The following is a 20,382-nucleotide window of genomic DNA, read 5'->3' on the forward strand; positions in this document are numbered from 1 at the left end:
AACCCTATCCTATCCTACCCTACCCTACTCATCCACCAATCAATCCATCATCCATCATCCACTAAATTGTCCATACAAACATTCATCCATTCATCCATACAATCACCAACCACCAACCACCCATTGCAGACCCCTAAAATCCATCATCTACCTCTTCCCTTGCTTTTATAGGCCCTCCCCCCCCCAAAAATCCCTCTACACCCAAAAAACTTCCAATCCTCCACACGAATCCGCATCTATAGGTTTCCCCATCTCCCCATCCCCTCATCCCTCGTCCCTCATCATAACAACACTTTTCTCTACTCCAGCGCCAAGGATTTTCGAATGAAGAAGCGAAAGAAAAATAGAAGAAGAAAAAAGACTAAGAAGAAGAAAGAATCAAGAAGTCGAAAAAAAATCAAGAAGTCGAAATTGAAGTTATATGTTCATGAATTGAAGAGCTCTCTTCCATTTTCTCCCTAAGGATTGTAATGGGAAGAAAGAAAAAGTAGGTTATGCACCCATTGCATCTTCCCGCTGTAAACCTATTCCGAAATTGGACTCGAAGGAATCTTTCAGAAGAGCACTTTGAGAGTGTCCTTTTACTTCCAGTAAAATTATATGTACCACCTAAGCACGCTCGAACCTCCAACGCCAGCCTTCCTTCCCGAAACCCAGAACAAGAATTGAAGAATAAGTCGCATCCTCTTTCCAAAAGCGAGGTCACCTCAAACTTTATACACCTTTTACATGACATCACACTTTCCATCCCCATCACCCCCATTTGGATTGACACTCAATGCGACTCTAGCCGCCTCTGTAAACGCCTCGTTAACTCCTCTATTCCTCATCGCCGAGCATTCCAAATATCTGAGCGCATTGATTCTCCTCGCTACTTCCAAGCCTTGATTGTAGTCAATCATTGGTTTCTTTTCTCTCGGTTCTGCACCTTCTGTTCCCTCTGCCGCTTCATCGTCTGCACCTTGTTCCCTCAAATCACATTTCAATGCGACTAAAACGAGTTTGACACCTTGACAATTCTCGGCGATTTCGCCTACCCATTTGGACTCGACGTTTTCGAGGGAATCTTTCGAGTCGACGGAGAAACAAAGCATTATTGCGTGCGTATCATCGTAGGAAAGCGAGCGCAATCGATCGAATTCTTCTTGGCCGGCTGTATCCCATAGAGAAAGTTCGATATGTGTACCATCGACGAAGATATCTAGATTGCGCAGGAACGTGAGTCGGTATTCCGCGGAAATGATGACGTAGTCATGAATTGATCATCAAAAGAATTGGAACATGAGAAACTTACCATGAACATAGTTCTCAAAAACCGTAGGTTCGTATACCGTTGGGAAATATCTAAAATTCCATCATCAGATTCTCCGTCATAACAACTCCAAGATAACGTCATAAGAATCCAAAACCTACCCTCTCGTAAAACGTTTAGTAAACTTGTTTTTCCGCAAGCACCATCCCCTCTATGATAACAAAACATTGTTAGCAATCTTTACATTCTTTTTGGAATCCAATCTTCAACAGTAGATCAATTGAAGTCGTAATCGCAGTATCAAATTGAAGATATCATTTCCACCACTGCGCCTCCCATGCGACTCAACCCCGACGGTACTTTCGTCGCATAATTTGATCCATATGATAGAATCACTTGTACATAAATTCGGGGTAGAAAAATCCTCAATGCAGATAAGTAAACGTAAAATATAACATACAATAAGACCAATTTCCTCTGGGTAGTTTTGGAACCTCCGAGTCCGCACGGCATATTGAATATGAGATGATGTAAGATTTGGTAGGTAAGGATGTCGATATGTAATGCGAAGGAATACCTATCTCGTAGTATATTTCGTAGGTGGAGGGAGAAAGTGACAATCAGATGTTGGAATTGTGACGGAGTGATGGCAGAAGGATGAAGGATGAAGGATGAAAATGATGATTCCAGGATTGAAAAGTAACTGAATACTGGATGGGATGGATGGGATGGATGTGGATGGATGAATGGATAGACCGAGGGTTGAGCCTTAAAGGGGCCAGGCCAAAGAATGACTAGGGTGGGAGTAGTGGTGGGTGGGTGGGTAGGTAGATGGATGGGTTATTTTGATTATTGAATATCCGACTTGTTAAACTTGATGGAGATTGTATAATTGGATAGTAATCAATTCATCAATATATCAATGATGTATATACCTAGGTAGCTGGAGATATATATAAATCAATTGAAGAAATTGAAGAAAAGAAAAGAAAAGAAAATGGTGAATTCGAAGCAGATCAATTGCAATTGGAAATGTAAATGAGAGTAGAAATATAAAAATGTAAGGGCAGGTGAATAAGAATCAATGATAACAATAACCTTGGAATGATAATGAATGATAGTTGAGAATTCCCAGTCCCTACTCGAGTATCTACCCAGGCAAGGAATTCCTATGCGAGTCTATTCCGTAGGTATATAATATTTGATATCTACCTAGTATCTACGGTACTAGTAGTATGTATGTGGTGAGCGGGATCAATGCTTGCTTGAGATAACTTCTTCATTAGAACCAGCCGTTCAAAGTATTACTGAATATATCCCTTATCATCTACTGGTATCTAGAGAGGCAAGCAATAACAGCATCCCCAAATCCTTGAAGAAGAAACACGACAACGTCTCCCAAAACTTTAATAAAGTACCCAAATGAAGTCATGAAGTCACAAAATCACAAAATCACAAAATCACAAAATCACAAAATCACATCAGATGACACTACACTCTATCAAGTATCCCAGATACCTATCCCCAAAACTTTCTTCCAATCCAGCTGGACATTTTCGACATACATATTTCCTTTTGACCCCATCACGATATCCTTTCTTTTGCGCAGAAACTTTCCAGAGACCTGCATAGGTAAGCTGCGTAACCTTACCTGATACCTATCTAGTAGAGTAGAAGCACGATGCGAACAACAACCGTATCTCCGAAGTGATAATTTTGGCATCGGTGGAGGGGGGGAAGGAACTAATGCAGCCAGAAAAAGAAATACGTCGCATGCCCGATATAGGTATCACTCCGGAGCTGGAGAAAGTTTGAGGTACCTATCGTACTTAGATAATGGATGTCATATCGTGGGGAAAAGATGATGAATCTGGAGTCATGAGAGAAGGAGGGTATGTATGTATATATATCAATGGATACACGATGAATCTCTTTCTCATTCAAATCTCAACAATGGATCTACGGTATTACAGTCTGGTCTGCCATCTGTAATCTATCATTTACAGTCTATATTCTTAATCACTTGCTTGGATTTCTCTAAATTCTCTATAACATCCATGGATAGTACATCCATATATACACATTAATAACAAACTAATACTGTGGCTGATCCCCGGGAATTTATCTTGACATTTTGCGTGGCTCAAAAAGTGCAATGAACCTTTGCATAGGTAATGAAAAATAGAAGAGAAAAAAATTGATGGAACCAAGCGGATGATCGTCACATGGGGGGAGGGGGTCAATCCTTGAATAGGAGGAAATTGCTGCTGTACACTCTGTAAAGCCGCGGGTCCATAAATCAGTCTTGCCTTGTTCAGAGTGGATCAATCAACATTACGAGTGGGCTCGAGGTGGAGAGCATTTCGACTTTCCAAATTGGAAGCTTATATTACAATTGCTTTTCTAATCTGCAATCTTGCGCAATAATAAAAGCATAATAACAACGAGTCATCAAGTTCCCATGACAATGAGAACCCCATGCAATCTGCCATACTTAAGGGTATTCGAGCAATAACACACCTCCATTGTCTTCCACATAAACAAAAAAACAAAAATTAAAATCACTCCTCTTCCTTGATGAATCCTTGTCCTGCACGACGCCCGATTCGATCACCGAGATTCATATTTCCAGCTGTTCGATTGAGACCATTGATGAAATCGCCTTTGTCCGAGTACTTTGATGTATTTGTTCGTGCCCTATCCTCAGCTTCATGGGCGGCCTTCTCCTGTTCCTCCAATGCCCTTAGTCGCTTCTCCCGATCAGTTTCCAGACTTGATGCATCTTGCTGCATAGCGGCCAATTTCTTTTGTCGCTCAACCTCCTTCTCTTCTTCCGAAGGTCCTTTCGGCTGCTGATGTCCACCATGAGGTCTTCTATCATCGCGTCTGCCATAACCATTTCCATTACGTTGATTATCGTATCTGTTCCCGTTATCCCTTCGGTCGTAACCATTCCTTCTATCATCTCTATCTGCTGGGTAAGATCTCCTCCTATCCGGGGACCTTCGTCGTTCTGGCGTGGGGGATCTAGAATCTGGACATGAACTATTTCTCCTTCTCTGTTTTTTGTCTTGATCCCTGTCTGGTCTACTATCTTGACGTTCATTTGGTGACACAGGTCTTCGGCGGTCGTAGTCTCTTTCTCTTATTGGCCGTCCTCTTTCTCTATTATCCGGTGATACTGATCTTGGTTTTCGTGATCTGCCAAAACTATCTCGTCTTTCGACAGGGGAACGAGATCTTGAATATGAATCTGAACGTCGTCGATATTCATGTTTGCGACTTCTGCGATCTCTATCGTCATCGTAATCATCACCACTTCTGCGACGCTTGCGACTGCGATCTTCTTCACGACCATCCCTATTTTCATCTCTCCTACGCTTTCGTCTTCGCTCTTCATCGTCGTCATCATGATGCCTATGATGGTGACGATGTTTTCTTTCCTTCTTCGGCTTAAGTTCCTTGGTGTCCTGCCCAGCCAATTCAAGCAGTTTGCGTCGTTTGATCGGATCATTCATCATAGCCTCATATGCAGCCTGCTCCTGTCTTTTGATAGCAAGCATGGGATCTTCACGAACCTTAGCTGCTGTGTCTCGTAGAGTATTCGCATTTTGTAAAGCCATGAAACTAGCCTCGGAAGCTTGTTTCTCGAGATTTTTGTGCTCTGTGCCTTTGATCAATCCATCAATGCGCCTCTTTCCAAGAAGATAACCTTCCATCTCTTCAGTGGTTCCAGCTTGACCACTTGATGGACCTTGATACATCCAATCGACACGATCAACTCGCTTTCTCGATCCAGCGGCTTCGAGTTTGTTTTGAATCTCTTCCTTCGCTCGTTCTTCCTTAAGCTCCTTAATCCTCTGTTCTGTACGCCTTCTTTCTTCGAGGGCTTTCTTCTCTTCCTCCCATACCCGCGTTTGATTCTTCATCAAATGGGGATGCCATGACTTCTTCAAATTGAGATCGCCACCCATTTTGAAAGTTGTTTGACTTTATTGTAGAAGCAGATTCAAGATAAATCGTCGTCGCAGGTGGGAACGTTTTTTCACACAAGAAATACCAAATATGGAAATCGAAGAATGAAGTAATGAATCCGAAGCCAAAATAAAATTATTCGTAATCAAGAACTGCGCTATGTACGAGTTGCAATAATTCTTGACGATAAAATACAAACAGATGTTTTAATGTTCATCGCAAGGCGGAAAGAAGCATTTCAAAATCAGAAAGGCAGGATGGACGCTAAGCGATTTGTAGCCAATCATACAAGACTGCGGGGATAGCTCTAGGCAAACGACACACAGCCTTATCACTGTACCGTACCTCAACCTTTGACGTTCCGTGATATCTTTAAACTCGTCATTACGGAACCTCCAAATTCTTTTGAATAAATGCGACCATAATTTATCAATACAGATCCTCGTATCCAAAACCCTCGCCTTACAATTAAACCAAAAGAATCGCAAAAATGTCTGACGATGATGATTTCATGCAAGATTCAGACCAGGAGCAGTATGTCAAGCCTTACCAGACATTCGATGGGTACCTAGCTAACGTTCACAGATATGACTTCGAATATGAAGACAATGACGACGAGGAGGATGCCGATGTCGATATTGAGAACAAATACTATAATGCCAAACAGATGAAATCTACAGATCCTGAAGGTGCGATCGAGGAGTTTTTAGGAATTCCAGCTCTCGAGCAAGAGAAAGGCGATTGGGGATTTAAAGGGTTGAAACAAGCTATAAAGATGGAATTTAATCTTGCTCTATATGATAAGGTAGGGTTCTTGTCTGTTCCGAATGATCTTATCTAACAATTCATCAGGCTGTTGAACATTATCTTGAACTTCTTACCTACGTCAAATCCGCCGTAACGCGAAACTACTCGGAAAAATCTATCAACAATATACTCGACTTCATCGAGAAAAAGACTGAAGATGATGCGGCGAGGAAATGCATGGAGGAATTTTACTCAAACACCCTACAATCTTTTCAAAGTACCAACAATGAACGATTGTGGTTGAAAACTAGTATCAAGCTGGCGAAACTCTGCCTCGACCGCAAGGATTACGCTGCGACAACAAAGAAATTACGAGAACTTCGCAAGGCATGTGAGTTGGAAGATGGTACAGATGATCCAAGCAAGGGCACCTACTCCTTGGAGATCTACGCACTCGAGATTCAGATGCATTCCGAAACGAAGAATAACAAGCAATTGAAGCGTTCATATGAAAGAGCTTTGAAGGTCAAATCAGCAGTCCCACATCCTAGGATTATGGGTATCATTCGAGAATGTGGTGGGAAGATGCATATGACTGAGGAAAACTGGAAGGATGCACAGAGTGATTTCTTTCAATCATTCAAAGATTACGATGAAGCTGGATCTTTACAGCGAATCCAGGTTCTCAAGTATCTTGTTTTGACAACCATGTTAATGAAATCCGATATCAATCCCTTTCGAATCCCAGAAACCAAACCATATAAAAACGATCCTCGCATCGCTGCAATGACCGATCTCGTCGATGCCTATCAAAGAGATGATATTCACAGATATGAAGACGTTTTAAAGAATAACAAAGATCTCATGTCCGATTCCTTCATCCGCGAAAATATTGACGAGGTAACTCGAAATATGAGAACCAAAGCCGTGGTAAAATTGATCGCCCCTTACACCCGTTTCAAGCTCGACTTCATTGGCAAAGCTCTCAAGATTCCCGTCTTGGAGGTTCAAGATATTCTAGGCTTTTTGATCGTCGATAAGAAAGTCAATGGAAAGATCAACCAACAAGATGGAACTGTTGAAATTGAGGATAACAGAGATGCAGAACGTCTTAAGGCAATGCATGAATGGACTACAGCTATAGGTTCATTGTATGAAACCATTTTCGCAGAGAGTGAGGGCTTCAGGATGAATGATGTCAATCAGATTGGGGATATAGACAAGGAGTTAGGTTCTATGGGCGGATATATGAGTCCAGCTAACACGAGTAACGTGAGATTTGGTGGACAAAAGGGAGGTAGATTCGCGATGGGTGGAAGGGGAAAAAAGGGATGGTCGGGATGATTTGATTGAAAAATCTGGTGAACACTGGGTACGATGTTGATACCATGAGATCACATGGAGTGTATGGGAGTCGGGAGTTGATGAAGAAGCTTAAGGGGGATCACGGTAATGATGATAGATGAATTATGATCAATAGATAGGTACCCTCCCTTAGCTACCTACCTACCATAAATACATATATTAATAAACAGAGACATACAAATTAAATTTTCTTCGTCTATGCTTAAACCTAATACTCACGTTACAATTCTTTATCTCTCATCCATTCATCCGTGTAGTAATATTTTATCATCCAACATCATTCTTTCCAAAACTGTTGAATAGTTTCAATGTATCATGTTAGGTAGACATCCATATTCTCCGAATAAATCCTCGCGAGATAGCTGAGATTGTGGCTAGCGGGAAAGGAGTGGGGTGTGATATGTTATATGCTATATGTAATATCACGAATGGATATAGGTAAAGTTGAGAAGGGGAGAGAGATAATATGGGGAAAATTCGTAAGATTAGGATGGGAGTAGTAGGAGGAGAAGAGAAAGATGTGGGGATATGGAAAGTGGCTGGTGGAGGTTGTATAATCTCTCTCTCTCTCTCTCTCTGTGTGTGTGTGTAGTGGGGAGGGGGGGTTGTAGGTGGGTTTTGAAGGTGGGTTTTGAAGGTGAGGGAGATGGTTTGGAGATGGTTTGGAGATTGTTGGAGATGGTTTGGTGTGTGGTAGGGATGATATGTCGGTTGAGAGGATGGAGGTGACTAGGGGTAGGAGGTAAGATGGTAGATGGTTGATGGTTACGAGGAGGGGCGTAGATGATGTAAGAGATGGTGTGAGAGGAAGACGGAGACACCCAGAGCTTGCTGGCTGGGTATTTAAGTGAAGAGATGAGATGGGGTGGTGGTAGTGAACCCAATCTTATGTTTTATGTTTATATAATGTGAAATATGTAATATGTAAGATATTTGGATATGTAGATGCATATTATTTGGAGTAAAGGCGATGAAATCTCATCTAGATATCTAGATGAGATACCTTGAGATAGGGACGGAGGATTAGCGAGAGCTGGGAATACTGGTGTTTATCTGGATTCTGTGGTGGGAATGAGGTGGTGCTGAGGAGGGGGAGGGGAGGGTATGTATGTGCAATATAATAAAGTAGGTAGGTGTGTATATACATGTTTTATATATATACATGCATGTTCATACAGAGATAGAATCTTACAGTACAATACAATGAGCGGTAATCGGAAGAAGGGAATTTTTGGGTATATGTAGATGGAGTTAATGTGTGTGGGATTTCGGAGGCGGTGATGAGGAAAGAAATCTTTAGTCTGTGGATATCTCGATGTCTCGAGATCTTGAGTTTGCTTCTGGGTTCTGGGTTCTGGGGAGGAGATGAAGGAGTTGGTGATGATTTTATGTTATGCTATGGAGATGTATGATGTGTATGTTGTGCGGATCCGGATCGAAGGTATGTGAAGCTGTGAAGCTGTGTAGGTATGTATGTATGTATATATGCAGGGAGTATGAGAGGTGCATTTTGCGGCTGGCTGGAGATGGGACACCGACTAGCGAGGGTTGGGAGAAATGAAATTGTGAGATTTTTAGTTAGAGGAATGTGTGTGTTTGTATGTGTTATCTTGTTAGTGGAAGATTGGAAGTTTCTGTTGTGATTGAGTGATTGATTGGTTGATTGACTGATTGATCGGTAGGTTGATCTTGGGATATCTGGAACGGAGTGGATGGTGTTGAGTATATGGTGTGAAGAAAGTTGGTTCGGTTAGAATGGGCTTGAAACGATGAGCTTGATGAGGCTTGAGATCCTTGAATGGAAAGGGGTCAGGGATGATATGTGATGTGCTGTGCTGGTCTGAGGGGGTAGGATTGAATGCGTTGAAACTCGGATAGGATTGGATTCCTGGTAGAGAGATCGAGGGATTAGAGATGGATGGTAGGTGTAGATGAGGGGAACTTGAGGAGAGAGCGGGAAGTGAGGGGTTTGGTTCACTCTAGTGAGAGTTGATGTATTAGTAAGGCTTGAAGATGCAGGATATGAGCAGTACAGCAGAAAAAACGAACGGCTGAACACTAAAATGTGGAAATGTGGTGAAAATTAAGATCTGACTCTGACTGCTTGTTGATCAACAGATGTGTGTGTGAGATCAGCATCTGATTAACTTTATCCACAACATGTAGGATGTACATAAAGATGTGTGAGATAGAGGGGTAGATCCAAAATTAGAAGTAGATGACACAAAATTCATACTTCTAGGTGCTTTTTTAGTTACTTCTCACCATGCTTGCTAGATATGGAATATACTTAAACCCATCTGTGTAAAATATGTGATACGGTATGCATGGAAAGCAATCAATCTAGTACTCTACAATCTAATCTCGATCTTCATCAGATTAAACATGCGGGAGATTCACCCCTAGTAATGTTTGACTCAGTAGTATACATGATGATAACCTATCAGAAGCATCAGAGTTTAGAAAGGTGGTAAACCAATAGTCGATGGGGTTTTCGTGTGGTGGATTTTTTGGAGGATTGAGGTAGGAACAATGTATTCATGTAGCATCGGGCCAACTCGGTTCTTTCTAGGTGTAGACTTGGCGGGGTATTGCCGGAGGGGTTCCTACCTACCGTTCCTCACACATTCATGATAATGATTAGCTTTTGTGAGATGTGATAGATATCATATGGGTAGCATGGAACTTTGTGTCATGCATGATGATGATAGGTACTTTGACTCTTGGTACGGGTGTGAGGATGCGGGTAGGTCTTATTTTCCGGGATGTGTGCGATAGCATTGAAGATATGATAGATGTGTTGATGTAAGATGAATCAATTGATGAGAGGAGATCAACACGAATGGTAGAATCGGGCTGAGATAAGGTGTGTAGCATGGGAGAGCGTGGGTTGCGAGGTTCCGTGGTTAGGTCTTGCATGTATTGGTACGTTGAAATCGGAATTGGTGTGATTATCGGTACTTGATGAAGGGGCATGTAAGATTTTGATTGTATTTTTCAGAGATTAGCAATGATCTAGTACTTTCTTAGATGAATCTTACTTATTAGTTCCGTCTTTTATCTTTCATTAAGAAAATACGACTTGATATTCTTGACACTAATGTTCAGGGACAATAACCGAATGAATACATACATACTTCCAGCTAATCGTATGTACTCAATGCATGTCTAATCGATATTATTTATAACTGAAGTTCAATTAATTGGTGGATCGTGAATAGAATCCCTACATCGCAGTAGACGATCCAAAAGTCTACTAACTCTCCATTCTGCAGTAGACCAAAGGTTATGCGTATAGAAAAAATGCTAGGGGACACTCTGTAGCTTCCCCGAACCCATGATCCCAGCTTAATTTGCTAAATAGCTTTTCTCGTCTATCAATGTCACTATACTTTATTTACACTCCTGCTTTCTACTCTGACCCTACTCTTGGCAACCAACCACAAATATCAATTGTTCCTTATCCTGGAAAAATTCTTCCTGCCCTATCGTTTTGCTCGTCATCTCGAAATGCAATGTTCAATACTCATACATGATGTTTATGCATATAATCTATAACCTAGTCACGATACCGAACAAACAAACGGACAGGCGGAATGGTGCGTGATGTTCCAATTTCAAGATGGCATCGAATTGGTTAAGTTTCAATATAGAGAGTAATGGTAGAAGGCGACCTGCATGATAAGGGTATGTATGCACGCAAGCAAGCCATGATAAAACTCGGGAAGTTGAGTTACCGTTGGGATCAAGATGATTGAGTAGTGAATGGTAAGGAGAAGGAGAAAAAGCTTTTCCTCGCGGAATATCTTGTAGCGATTATTCTGTGACAATGAAGCATGTGAGGGAGGATAGACAAAGCCGAATGAATGGCTTCATTTTTACCCAATTGCAACGTCAATATATCTTCGGTGCAATATCCGGAGGTATGTATATGTACGTATCAACGGGCATTATTTCAATAGGTGAATAATGTACAATCGATGTCATGACATGATGAACATGATCTCGCCCCCATGTCACTCATTGTACAATACAGATACGCACGGAGTAACAAGGGCGGTTCTCTTTCCTACAGGCATGCCTTGTGGGTTTAAAACTATTGAGTACTTAATACAGAGGTACATGGGCACAATATGGCATGGTACTCTCGGGGAATGAGAGAGGGTTCCGTTTCCTCGGGAAAATTTGGAAAGGACGAGACAAGAGACACGAGTAGACGAATAATACATCGTTACATGTGAGCGGCAGTACGGCCCGCAGGGATGCAAACAATCAGTGCGTTCTTTTCACCCAATCGCAACTTGGATGATTCCGTCTCGATATTTTGGTTGGGTTATCTCAAAGTTGAAACTCTAGGACCCTTAATTCAAATTTTTCGTATCCCATGTTGGCTGTTATGTTTTGCCTAGCAATTGTTTGTTAATGTTGTTGCTCGTGTTAGATGGTTGTTGGATGCGTCGTGCTCCGATAGTTGTTGGTTTCCTTGCCACGCCTACTTACTTTAAATTACCCCGATGGAGTACGGAGATTTCGAAATGAAGAAACTTCATTGGTGAAATTGAAATGGTAGTCACTTTCCAAGGCTGTCATGTTCAACATCTACTTGTTATAACCATACATAAGGTCTCGATCCAGACAGCGAATGATCGAGAACTCTTCATTTATCTTCACACGGGTGTGATGTGATACCAAAGCCATCACTACATTCCCGTGTGTGAAACCTAACCTTTCCCCTCATTGTGGAAAGGGAACGTAACTACCCGTGTTTTCTTCCTCTTCGGCTTCCACAAGGAACTCCTTTTCTTAAATTTTTCCCTGGCCCTTCTCTCTTCTCCACATTTCCTTTACGGGATCCTTCATTCTCTCAGTCCTCTCTCTTCTCCGTCGATTCTCCTTCCGTAAAGTTAAGTGAGATACGGTGGATGATTTTCGTAAGTTACCAACCAACAATTCCGATGTCGAGATGCAAAGACGGAGAATAGCCAATTAAACAGCCAATAACGGAGAAGGGGACCTCATGAGGTCGCATCAAGTGTCAGCAGGCAAGGGTGGTATGATATATCGAACGCCATATAGCTAGATCCAGGTGTTGAAGGGTCCCATAATGGGGAATTAAACGCTATTAGCGCGCGGGAGGGTGAGTAGGTTGAGACACAGAACTATGTCCATCGTGGGTGAGTGATCGGTCGGTATGGAAGAAGTAAGAGGAAAGATGAAGATGGGTGTGATACATGAATATACCTCCGAACCAAGGAAATGAAATGAAACGGTAACAAGTGGAAGCTGGAAGGGGTGGCAATTCATGCAGCCTTCAGCTACAGATACATTACATGAAAACCTTGATACGTAGGATGTCAAGCTTCATTGTAGAGGAGCCGTGTTCATGAATACATGATGTGAATGAAGTTCATGCAGCCGCGGAGAAAATAGAACGTCTGCACAGGCGACTAGGCAATTTGAGGCCTTGGATCACCCTTACTGTTTTCCTATATCTGAGGCGGTTGATACTGATCGCAAGATTTGTACATAATGTGTATATTACGTATTACATACAGAGGTATCTCTTCAATGCGAGAGATTTGAGGAGCATTAGGAGTTGGGAAGTTGGGGAGTCTCCAAATGAAGCATGCACGTACACCAACAAGCATAAGAATGATAGTATCGATAACAAAGATTCATCATAACATAAAAGTATCATGCAATTCTTAATTAGCAGCCGAGCATGTAAGAAATCTGCCCAGCTGCAGCTCCACGACCGACGGAAGAAGAAGAATTCATCGGGCATTTGCAGAAGAAAAGGTGGGGCACTCAGCATCCGTTACATATATACATTACAGTACGATATCAAATCTAACACTGCCTGCCATACAATACCATACATACATCAGGCTACATCGACGAGATCAAGCCCAAAGTCTAGTTTCAATACTGATGACACCTCATACACACGACGATTTCTACCCAGGCAAAATTGAGAAAAAGAAAGGAGCCACGGAAGAATCAACTGCTCATTCAATTATCCATCTCCGTAATATAATCTTCTCGTGTACATGTTGTTTCGTCTGGGAATACCTTTCTAATCCACCTGCACTCCTTATATTTTTGGCTGAATCTCAAAACGACTTGACGATAGAACGAAGCTATATATTACCCTACATACCGATTGCGTATTTTGATTCCTATAGCTCATGATTTGTCGAGGGGTCTAAGACCAAGACCAACGGGGAGCCGACAGGATACGCAAGGTAAAGGGCGAATAAACGAATGGGATCTCTTTGAACTTTGAGCAGGGCCCTTGTACTGGATTTTGCAGTGAGATTACCGGTATATGCATAACCCAACCCATCATCGAGCGGACTAACGAAGAGAAAGAAGAACGGGAGATTCTGCAAAGGGCCTGGACGCATACATGTGAATGAGTCAAAGAGGGACGAGAAGAAAAAGTTGGAAGGGAATTGTCATTCATGGAGTATTTGCCGTGATTGATTTGTACTGAGTTACAGAGTAGGGATTCTCGCATCAAACGAAGAAGGTCGAGCAGGGAGAGGGAAGGAAGATAACAGATATTGGGAAGGGTTACAGTGACCGTGCACTTCTGTTTGGTCGATCTCAAAAACACACCAAAAAAAGCCATTTACTACTTTTTAATAAATAGATTATGATTCTTTTGAATAATTTTATTATATTGTAATTTAAGAAATCAATAATTTATAAATTAATAAAATTGAATATAAAATCCAATTTTATTTAAAGTTATCACAAAATATGATATGTATTTTTGAAATCTTAATATCAAAAAGTTCTTGAAAATTCGCTTATTTTTGCTATAAATTTTAATAATCCAAAATCTTAAAACTTTAAATCACGATTTTACAATAAATAAATTCTTTAAAAATAATTCGAATAATTTTTTTTTAAAATAGTGTATAAAAATATTATAAAAATACAAATATCTTCATAATAAATATATTATTATTATTAAAACTACATATATTTAGATAATGAGTTTTGGTGCAAAATAGCTGTCGACCAAGTAGAAGTGCCCTAGTACTGTAAGTATAATACCATTGAAGAACGACTCTCGTCGATTTGCATCAACAATCATAGAATCCAAAGACATATGAAGAATAAACACGATACATACGATACATACGATATACACGGGATCAATATATGGTCCAAATCTATAACCATCGTCAATCCACTTTCACTTGGCCGGATCATCTCGTCACTCTTTGATTCGACTACTGCTTGCTCATTTGTCTACTACCCTCGCTACTACCTCACACATACATATCATCTACTCCAATACCCCCTTTCCGTATCCATTCTCGGCATCTGAAGAGCCCAGTCGTCGGCCAATCTGGAACTTTACTCCAATACCCCGTCTCCATCTTTCTCTCCGTCCATCATTTATCCCGTACTCCGTCCATTTACATTGACATTATCTCCCATTCGCTCTCTGCTCCCCCTGGTTACTTCTTGGTACTCATTACATATATTTTGTACCCCTACTGGTACCTCTACCATTATATCTCCATTTGCTGTGTGTGCACTTAGCTTAACCCATTCGAGTACTTTCTTCATCTCTTGCTCGGTCTCGCAGGTCCTCTCCCGTACCATCCACCTTTTTTATATGCTCATGGTGTGTCGCATCAAGTCAAACCACATAAAGTACCAAATTCATCCACCACGCCCCCAAAGCCACTCTCCGAGCATCCAAGACATTTCGATATCGATACACCCAGACGAAGTAGAGCAACGGAGAGGAAAGGAAAGAAAAGGAAAGGAAAGGAGGTGAAAGCAAAGAAAATCTTCATTCATCAGCCAGACGCAATTCACATCACATCACATACCAACCTCACGGCAACTGAATAGATAGTGTGGATATTGATCGATCAATCAATCAAACAATCAATCATTCCATCAACCGACCAATCTAACCCAACTTAAGCCTCCCCCAAGAAGGATCATCTTGATATCATTTCCATTATTATTCCGATATTCAATTTCCCCCCAGATTCACTCACTCTTTTGAGGTTCTCTTGCGTGGGTACGGGATTATTACCATTCAAGGCTTGGTTGTTGTTACATTCCGCTTCTTGTTCTTATTGTCGATCATTAATTATTACTCTTATTAGTCTTACTATCATCACTATCATACATATCTATTTGCTACGACCGAGACTACGACCGATATCACTCTGGACCTTGATCAATTGATGATCTGATTTATCTTAAGGCTTAAACCACTTTTAAGCCTCGCTCAAGCTTCCATTGCACATCCATTAATTCATCAAAATTAATCAATCAAATCATTCGTTATTTTTATATTTTTACTCATTATCCTGATACTCCGTCCGCACTTTGGTCCCTTGGTCTTTGGGTTAGAGTTATATATCTGATGCGTTAAAAGTCCCCTCAACTCACCACCTCTTTTTTGCCATACATATATACATGCATACATACATACATACCTATATTAATTGATTCTAATAACAAAGGAGAAAGGAAATTTTAAAACGACGACGACGACGTGGAAAAGAAGATTTCGGTTGATTTCTCAGAATTGATTGGTCTTTTATTTCTTGGAAAAGAAAAGAGAGAGAGACGGAGACAGAGGAAGAGACAAAAGAAGAAGGGACGGAGTAGGAAAAGAGTGAGAGTGAGTAGGTGAGAAGTGAAGAGAGAAGTGAAAAGTGGAAGAAGTAGGAAGAGAGTGAGAGAGTGAAGTGAAGAGTGAAAAGAGTGAAAAGAGTGTGTGAAGTGAAGAAGAAAAAAAGAAAAAGAGAAAGAAGAAAAAAAAAGGAAAGAAGCTCTCTCTCTCTCACCTCTCCATCCATTATCATTATCATGTTCCAACCACAACCCACACCATTTTCACCCTTCTCTACATATGGATTAAATATATCTCCACAACCGCAACCTCCTCCACCACTTCTGGATGTCAACAAGTTCCATCACAATCACAATCACAATCACAATTACAATCACACCACTCACCCTCACCCTCACAATCACAATCAAAATCAAAATCTTAACAACCACAACCACAATAACAACCACAACCACAACAATCACAATCACAATCACAATTCAATTTCAAACACACAATCACTTCATCAACACCAACATCAACATTCTCATCCTCAATCCCACTCTCAATCTCAATCTCACTCACTCTCCAATTCGCATTCTCACCCTCACCCTCATCCTCACCCTCATCCTCACCCTCATCCTCTTAATCATACACATACACTTACACTTACACATACACACTCACAATCTCACGCCCAACAACAACAGCGCTCAAATTCTCTATCTCATTCCTCTCCCTCGGCATGTACACCACCAACAACGACAGCTATCGTGGATAATCTAAACTCAATTGTTGTTGCAACTCAACCAGGACAAGGTACGACGGCGGGACGCGGACAAGGAAATACCCTGCAACAATTCCGGCAGCGACATCCACAACAACCAATTTTTAATCCCATCAATAGTAGCGCTGCGACTTCGAACCCAAATCTGACGGGCACTATCAATCTACCCCACAACACCAATACCAATTCTTCGTTACCACCATTGTTCGCACATCATAGTCAGCAACAATACAAAATGGAGGATAATGGTGTCAGTGGAGTTAGTGATATGGAAGCACAGGAAGCTTTAGCCAGGGAATTTCAACCAGCGTTGGAGGTATGAATTTTAATTTTTTTTGGTATCATCACAGAAGCTTCAAAATGGCTATGAATTGGTGAGATTCTTTGAGTACAGAGCTTGAACTGACAGCACAGTAGGGTCCATTGGTGGGAGAAAAGAAGAGCAGTCTGGCGATAGCTGAAGAGTATGCAAAAGCTGACCCAATTTATGTTTCGAAAACTTCTGTAAGTGTTCTATACCAGATGACATCCTCAACGCTACTCGCGACTAACAATTGGTGATAGGCATTACCTCAGAAGTATTCTCATTATCGACCGATTCTTGGCGATGGAAATTGTGGATGGCGGGGTAAGTCTTCTGAGCTTGGTGCTTGATGATACCCGTGCACAAACAACATGATATTCGCCGTCAAGAGACATTGCTATGGGTAGAGCTGATTTATTTGGTGTTTAGCGGCGGGATTCTCCTACTTTGAGACTTTACTGAGAATGGGAAATAGAGGTCAGGTAGAGGAAGAACTAGCAAGGATATTATCGCTCAACAGTCTACTCACCACGGCTGGAGGATTCGATGCGTGGATCTTTGAAGATATGGTAGAAGAAACTACCACGTTGTTGAGAGACATGGCAGATTTAATGGATACCTCTATCCAAGCTGCCGAATCCTTGATCTTGGATCGATTCAACAACTCGGAAATCTCGAACGCTATCGTATACCATTTTCGATTATTGGCTAGCTCTTGGCTCAAAGCTAACCCTCAAAATTACCAAGGATTTATACCAGACGGCGGTGGTGTCGATCAATATAGAAAAGAATGGTTGGAGCCACCTAATCAAGAGATAGATCATCTTGGTATGACTTTACTCATCGACATTTTACTAAAACCTACTCGATTCTCCGTTGAGATTGTCTATCTCGATCGCAGTGAAGGAACACAAGTCAACAGTCACATGTTCCAAGCTGAAGATTCAAATGGTCAGCCCACTCACCCAGGAGGTCCAATTATATACCTTCTCTATCGACCTGGTCATTACGATATCTTGTATAAAGATCTTGTACGGCAAAGTATTGATATGAGCTCAAATATTCAAGTCAATCGAGCCACTAATTTTACTCATCAACACTCGACTGAAGCACATCCTCCTATGAATCCATATCAAACTATGGATCTCCTCCTCAGTATTCCGGGTGTCAGTTTCGCATCACCATATTCGAACTTTGGTACGCAATATCAATCACCGATGTCTCAAGCATTTGCTCCTGCGCCATCGACCGCCTTATCACCCATGTCATCTACAGGAAATTCAGTCTCCACACCACAATCCACAACCTCAGTCACAAGTCTTCCCAATCGTTCAACATTTACTTCAATCAATACCCCTACCCCAATTATCACCTCTCCACACCCATTCAAAAATACACCAATCTCCCTTCCTATTCATACCCTACCTCCACCTACCCCTCATACTATCCCATCTCCTATTTCATTAGGTATACCAGCAGCAAGTTTTCGCCCAAGCAAGTACGAATGGGCGATATCAGCCGATCTACAAGAGGGACCCGTGCCCAGTTTTCAAACTAGCACGTTTAAAAATAGTCATTATAATACAGCGCATTACAATAATCCGAATTTTCAACCAGAAGAATGGACGCCAGAAGAAGATGGCTTAGGTGTGGGTAGCAAAGGAGGAGGTGGAGGAGGCTATGGTGGATGGGCAAGAAAGAGGAGTAGTTGATGAGTGAGGTTAGACATGGGACATGAAATGGGGGTTTGGGAGGGGAAAAAAATTATGATATTAATGATGCTGGTATTGGGGATAATTTTTTGTGTTCATATGTTTTAAGGGAGTTTTGAGGAACTTGATTTGGGGGATTTTGCGAAACATGCAAATTTATATTATATCATAACATGATGATTTGTTTTGTTGATTTGAGAATTCAGTGAAATAAGTTTATTTGAGTGTTGTGTGAGTGTGTTTTACTTGGATGATTGTTGTGTACCTAGGTATGGTTTGTTATATGTGGTTTGATGTGTGCTGAGATGTTATATGTACTTAGAGATATTGTGTGAGGTAAGGTGGGATGAGATGAGATGAGATTATATGAAATGAACCGAAATGAAACGAAATGAGAAGTGTTCAAGCAGTAGGTAGGTAAGTTTTTAATATCTAAACTCGGGAGACTGACTTACAGAGATTGATAGTTTAAATATTATAAAACACACTAAAAAGCAACCAAGCTTTTCCCTATTTTTATTATTTAGATTAATTATATTATTATACTAATTGAAAATTTGTATAACAAGCTCTAAATTATAAAATTATTATAAAATTATTTCAACTCTAACAAAGTCATTCAAACTTATCAAAATTCATATTTTTCTTTTTAGAAATATTATTCTATTTTTATTTAGAATCTATTAAAAACTTTAAAACTTTAAAAACTTTAAAAACTTTAAAATATAAGAATTGAAAATTCGAATAAAAAGAAATTCGAAATTCAAAATTTCGAAGGAAATGATTGAATATTTAATAAAATTAATAAAACAGTAACGTAGTTTATCAGTGCGTGCATCATATCAGTACATGCACTACTCATTTTACATACAAAATTCGTCTATGCATAACCGTGCACTTTCTTTATTTATTAATATAATTTAATTTTTCTTAAAAAACTTTATAGTTATTTATATAAACAGTAAGAATTTCTAATCAATTATTAGGAATTTGATTTAATATTGTTGGAAATCACATGTGTAGCACGTGTGTGGCACGTGCACACCACTATAAAAACTCCTTCTTCGGACTTCCCGGATATATAGATCTGATATACATATTTCAATATATCACTCCTTATGCGTAACTTGCTGTCTATTTCTGACAAATATAATAGTTATTTTAAAAAAAGTTTTTTTGTAACGAAAATCGTGACAATTTCAATCTTTCTTAAAATATAATGAAAATATTTATATAAAAATTATATTTCTGAATATTTGAATTATAATTTTTATCAAATATTTTCTTCTTTTCAAAAAATAATGATTAATTATTAAAATACAAATATTAAAAAAACCCTGATTTTAGTATAATTTTGAAGTGGTGCACGTACTGATATAGTGCACGCACTAATAAACTACGTTATTAGAATTTTATAAAATAATAACTTTTATTGAAAATAAGGTTTACAAGACTTATCCTTTCAATCTCCGTATATTAGTAACGAAAGAAGAGGGAAAGAGAGGAAAGAGAAAGAGGAAGAGTATATTATTAGTTTTAAGACTCGTTCGAATCGATTTTTTATTTAATGGATTCGTAGAAGCTAACCTCAATATTTTTTTTACTTCTGTATTATGTAATCATATATCTCTAACGTGGTTTATC

At 40.2% G+C, this 20,382-nt stretch overlaps 4 protein-coding genes across 4 annotated transcripts; 2 read left to right on the forward strand and 2 right to left on the reverse strand.

Moving 5' to 3' along the window:
- Nucleotides 1-725: 725 nt before the first annotated feature.
- EAF02_004041 (uncharacterized protein) lies at nucleotides 726-1,765 on the reverse strand (the record flags this gene model as incomplete). Its single annotated transcript, XM_038900089.1, has 4 exons — nucleotides 726-1,201; nucleotides 1,295-1,344; nucleotides 1,392-1,463; nucleotides 1,713-1,765. 4 exons carry the CDS (start codon nucleotides 1,763-1,765, stop codon nucleotides 726-728), a joined length of 651 nt encoding a protein of 216 aa, XP_038759796.1.
- A 2,048-nt stretch (nucleotides 1,766-3,813) lies between these two features.
- On the reverse strand, nucleotides 3,814-5,226 carry EAF02_004042 (uncharacterized protein; the record flags this gene model as incomplete). The annotated part of the gene is made up of 1 exon (XM_038900090.1): nucleotides 3,814-5,226. The coding sequence occupies one exon, from the start codon at nucleotides 5,224-5,226 to the stop codon at nucleotides 3,814-3,816; it is 1,413 nt and encodes a 470-aa protein (XP_038759797.1).
- A 172-nt stretch (nucleotides 5,227-5,398) lies between these two features.
- Nucleotides 5,399-7,318, forward strand: EAF02_004043 (uncharacterized protein; the record flags this gene model as incomplete). The annotated part of the gene is made up of 3 exons (XM_038900091.1): nucleotides 5,399-5,761; nucleotides 5,813-6,032; nucleotides 6,080-7,318. The coding sequence occupies exons 1-3, from the start codon at nucleotides 5,718-5,720 to the stop codon at nucleotides 7,316-7,318; spliced, it is 1,503 nt and encodes a 500-aa protein (XP_038759798.1). The 5' UTR covers nucleotides 5,399-5,717.
- Nucleotides 7,319-16,192: 8,874 nt separating this feature from the next.
- On the forward strand, nucleotides 16,193-19,343 carry EAF02_004044 (uncharacterized protein; the record flags this gene model as incomplete). The annotated part of the gene is made up of 5 exons (XM_038900092.1): nucleotides 16,193-17,038; nucleotides 17,140-17,226; nucleotides 17,287-17,350; nucleotides 17,456-19,155; nucleotides 19,206-19,343. The coding sequence occupies 4 exons, from the start codon at nucleotides 16,193-16,195 to the stop codon at nucleotides 18,736-18,738; spliced, it is 2,280 nt and encodes a 759-aa protein (XP_038759799.1). The 3' UTR covers nucleotides 18,739-19,155; nucleotides 19,206-19,343.
- Between the last annotated feature and the right edge of the window lie 1,039 nt (nucleotides 19,344-20,382).

Source organism: Botrytis sinoallii, assembly GCF_014898435.1.
Source record: "Botrytis sinoallii strain Bc 23 chromosome Unknown BSIN_006, whole genome shotgun sequence".
NCBI classification, from domain to species: domain Eukaryota; kingdom Fungi; phylum Ascomycota; class Leotiomycetes; order Helotiales; family Sclerotiniaceae; genus Botrytis; species Botrytis sinoallii.